Source organism: Alexandromys fortis, unplaced genomic scaffold (genome assembly GCF_014885135.2).
Source record: "Alexandromys fortis isolate MF-2015 unplaced genomic scaffold, M_Fortis_MF-2015_v1.1 scaffold_119, whole genome shotgun sequence".
NCBI classification, from domain to species: Eukaryota; Metazoa; Chordata; class Mammalia; order Rodentia; family Cricetidae; genus Alexandromys; species Alexandromys fortis.
Window position 1 is genome coordinate 2018925 of NW_026067991.1, and position 3794 is coordinate 2022718.

The 3794-nt window shown below is 49.5% G+C and overlaps 1 protein-coding gene across 2 annotated transcripts in view; it reads left to right on the top strand.

Annotated features, from left to right (window-relative positions):
• The first annotated feature begins 1106 nt into the window (after positions 1-1106).
• The window catches only part of Ubxn7 (UBX domain protein 7), a 64055-nt gene continuing 61367 nt past the window's right edge, over positions 1107-3794 (top strand). For both annotated transcript variants that reach the window (XM_050159827.1, XM_050159828.1), the window contains exon 1: positions 1107-1258. In XM_050159827.1, the coding sequence (XP_050015784.1) occupies positions 1186-1258 (73 nt within the window). In that variant the 5' untranslated portion in view covers positions 1107-1185. The remainder of the gene's footprint in view (positions 1259-3794) is intronic.

The following is a 3794-nucleotide window of genomic DNA, read 5'->3' on the forward strand; positions in this document are numbered from 1 at the left end:
AAAAAAAAAAAAAAAAAAAAAAAAAGAAGAAGAAGAAGAAGTCCTATATAAGCCCTGCACCTGTTCAGTAGGCTACTGCCCCTTTTCCGCCACTCTCCTGGATTCTTCCCTCCCTATAAATCTCTTAAATGAGGTTTGGATGAAGACATTCTTTCCCTGGAATGGAGCAGAGAAGAGAAATGACTTCACGGGAGCCAGAGCCGAGCAGGGCTGTAACAGTGTCGCTGGGGAAATCTTCCCAACTAGCAGAGCACAGATGTTAACAGCTTGGGGGACTATAGCCAAATTGTAACAGCTTTGCTGGGGAAGCCCTCTCCCGCCTGAACAGAGCTGTTACATTGGGGAAACCTTTCCCTAGAAACTGCTACACTTACTGTGACCCTGACAGCCGGAATAGGCTTCCATCTGAGCTGCAGCACCTAGCATTCCTTAGCTCGGGACAGGATCCCTTCCCACCTGAGCGGCAATGCTTACACCTATCTTTGTTAAAGAAAAGAAAGAAAGAAAAAGAGAAAAAGACACCTCATTTTATATCTGAAGAAAATAAGACTGACTCCGAGAGGAGACATACTGAGACATTTGTTGAAGAAAAACAGAATAATCATTTATTAAATTATGGACTAGTTCTTTTTTTTTTTACTAAGTTTTAAATTTACACTTAAAATTTAAGAAACACAGATTTATTTTATTGAGCTATACATTTTTCTTTGCTCCCTTCCCTTTCTCTCCCCTCCCCTTCAACTCTCTCCCATGGTTCCTATGCTCCCAATGTACTCAGGAGATTTTGTAAGAAACCCTCATATTCCAAAACCAAACAAAATACCTAGTATATGTGAAGCCCCGCGTATTGCATGAAGGTTTTGGTATTTCAGTTCTGAAGTTTCTTTCAGACAGTAGGCTTCACACACGGTATTTAGGTATTTAGGTATCGGAGCTGGAGGGAGCCATCAAAGGTTTCAAAGGACTTGGAGCCTAGCAAGGAAGCGACGCGGGAGTCACACCACCACAGTTGTGCGCGCGGCGGCTGGCGGAGATCACGCCTGCGCGAGCCGCGCGCAAGTGGGAGGGGGGCGGAGCTTTGGGCCTGCCAGGGCGCCTGCGCGCAGAACGCAACGGCGTGGGGGAGGGACGGCCGTGTGTGTGTCTGTGTTGTTGTTCCGCGGCGGCGGCGGCGGCGGCGGTAAGATGGCTGCCCACGGGGGCTCCGCGGCGGCGTCGGCGCTGAAGGGGTTAATTCAGCAGTTCATGGCCATCACCGGTAAGGGACGCGGCTTCGGGAAGGTGAAGCGTTGGGGGACCGAGAGGCTGTCGGGGCTGGCCCCCGGGTTCCCCTCACCTTCATGCCTTCCTCCCTCGGGCTTTCCCCTCAGCTCCTGTCCTCTCTCCTGAGGAACGGGCGACGACAGCGTCCGGGGTCTGCTGTTCAGGCGGGAGGCAGCTTCCCCCCCGCGCGCGGCCCGGGGTCCCTCGATTCGATCTCCGCTCAGTTCCCAGACAGGCCCCCACGCCCCCTGCCAGCCCGGAGCAGGGGATGGGCCGAGCTCGCGGTCCCCGCCACCGGGGACCTGCGGGCGGGAGGAGTAGGGGGCCGCACCCGGGCCACCGCCCTCTTCCTCCTTCATCCCCTTCTCGGGGTGCCGTGCGGCCCTCGGACAAGGGAGTGCAATGGGTCCCTTCACGCCGTCCTCTCCTCCCGGCCAGGTCATCGTTCCTCCGCCCCTGCCCGCCCTTCCCCTAGCTGGGCCCCCCGGAGCCTTGGCGGTGGCCCTGGCGTGCGAGGGCCTTCTCGCTTTAACGGCGAGGCCGGTGGGTTCCGCCGCGCCTCTACACATCCCGGGGGACTTGCCGCCAGGAACAAGGGGTGCGGAGGAGTTAGGGACGGAGGGTTTAGGATAGGGATGAGGGGTACCCCTAAGCTTAATGGGGTGGGGGAAGGAGGCCTAGAGTAATCCTGGGTAGCCTTTCCCACATCCTCATAATAAAATCAAAGATCGAGACGATGGCGCCCGAGCCTTTGCTGGTAAAATAGGGATGGCGGCAGAAACTTCTGGCCGAGAAATCTGTTTCTGGATGTCAGTATCCGCGAAACCTTAGGCCTAGGTTTTTCTTTCCTTTCGGACCCCGACGAAGGGCAGACGCAGGTTTTCTTAGCCCCGAGGAAAGGCTCTAAGCCATTCTATGAATGCGCCGTGTCTTGTTTCTCTCTGAGGGTGCTCAACTTTTTTTGCATGAGTTATTAGAGGGCGGAGCAAATGATGAAGTTCTCTGTGGAATGATTTGAGAGAGGAGTACTCCATGTGCCCGAGTGTGATTTTGCTGTTCTAGTTCGTCATTTTGAAAAGAGGTCAGAAAGTTAGTTCCCGCTCTCAGCAGGGCTAGCCTTTCTTTGGTAATAATGTGTTAGATGTGGAGTTTTTTTTTTCTTTCTACTTTGTGTTCTTGAATTTGACGTGTCAGATCGGTAAAGCATGGTATTTTAACCATTACACGTTGTTTGCAGTTTTATAATTGAAGCTACTTTTATGTTTTGCTCTGCAACGATAATTAGATGGTTGGTGCATTGTTTTTTTTTTTTTTTGTCTCGTCGCATGAAATATGTCAAAGTTAGTAAAATAAGATTTGTAATAAAATTGAGGTGAAAAGTAAGGTAAAACTGAAAATATTGTTAAGTTTTGTGGTCAGATTATTGTACTTATAATATGTGGATTTCCCAGTGTCTAACCAAACTAACATTATGGAAAGAAATAGGTCTCTGTATACAAGTTAATACTGCTGCATTGTTTGCATAGAAAAATGTAGTGAGTCTCATAGAGAAAACCAACAAGTCAAAAAACAAAGAAAAAGTGAAGATAAATTAGCAATCAAAAAATAAGGATAAATGCCGGGCGGTGGTGGCGCACGCCTTTAATCCCAGCACTCGGGAGGCAGAGGCAGGCGGATCTCTTGGGTTCAAGACCAGCCTGGTCTACAAGAGCTAGTTCCAGGACAGGCTCCAAAGCCACAGAGAAACCCTGTCTCAAAAAAAAAAAAAAAAAAACAAAAAAAAATAAGGATAAATGAGCCTGGCGGTGGTGGAGCTTGCCTTTAATACCAGCACTTGAGAGGCAGGGGCTCTGAGTTCAAGGAGGCCAGCTTGGTCTACAGAGTGAGTTTGAGGACAGCCACAGCCACACAGAAAAACCTTGTCTTGAACCCCTTACCTCCCAAAGGAAAAAAAAAAGTTCCAGGCTAGCCAGGGCTCCATAGTGAGGCCTTGTCTTTAAAAAAAAAAAAAAAAAAAAAGGCTAGGAGTGCTGGATAAATGTCTCAGTGCCTAAGAGCACTCACTGGTTGTGTCCAGAGGACCTGGGTTTTATTCCCAGCACCCACCTGACATTTAGGACTATCTGTAACTCCAGTTGACAAGTTACAGAATCGCATTGAAGAAGAGACCTTAGTTTACTATTTCTCTGAAGTTTTTGAATGAATGGATTATTTTTAGTGTTGTTATTTGAGATGGGGTCTTACTATGTAGTCCTGACTATCCTGGAACTCACTAGTACTGCCCCAAGGTGGCCTTGAACTCAGAGATCTGTCCAAGTGCTGGGTGTCCAACACCAAACCTGGTCTGGATATTTATAACTTTTGAACGCTGGGCGCCCGGTGTCGCACGCCTTTAATCCCAGCACTCTGGGAGGCAGAGGCAGGCTCTCTGGGAGTTCAAGGCCAGCCTGGTCTACAAGAGCTAGTTCTGGAACAGGCACCAAAGCTACAGAGAAACCCTGTCTCGGAAAAAACAACAACAACAACAACAA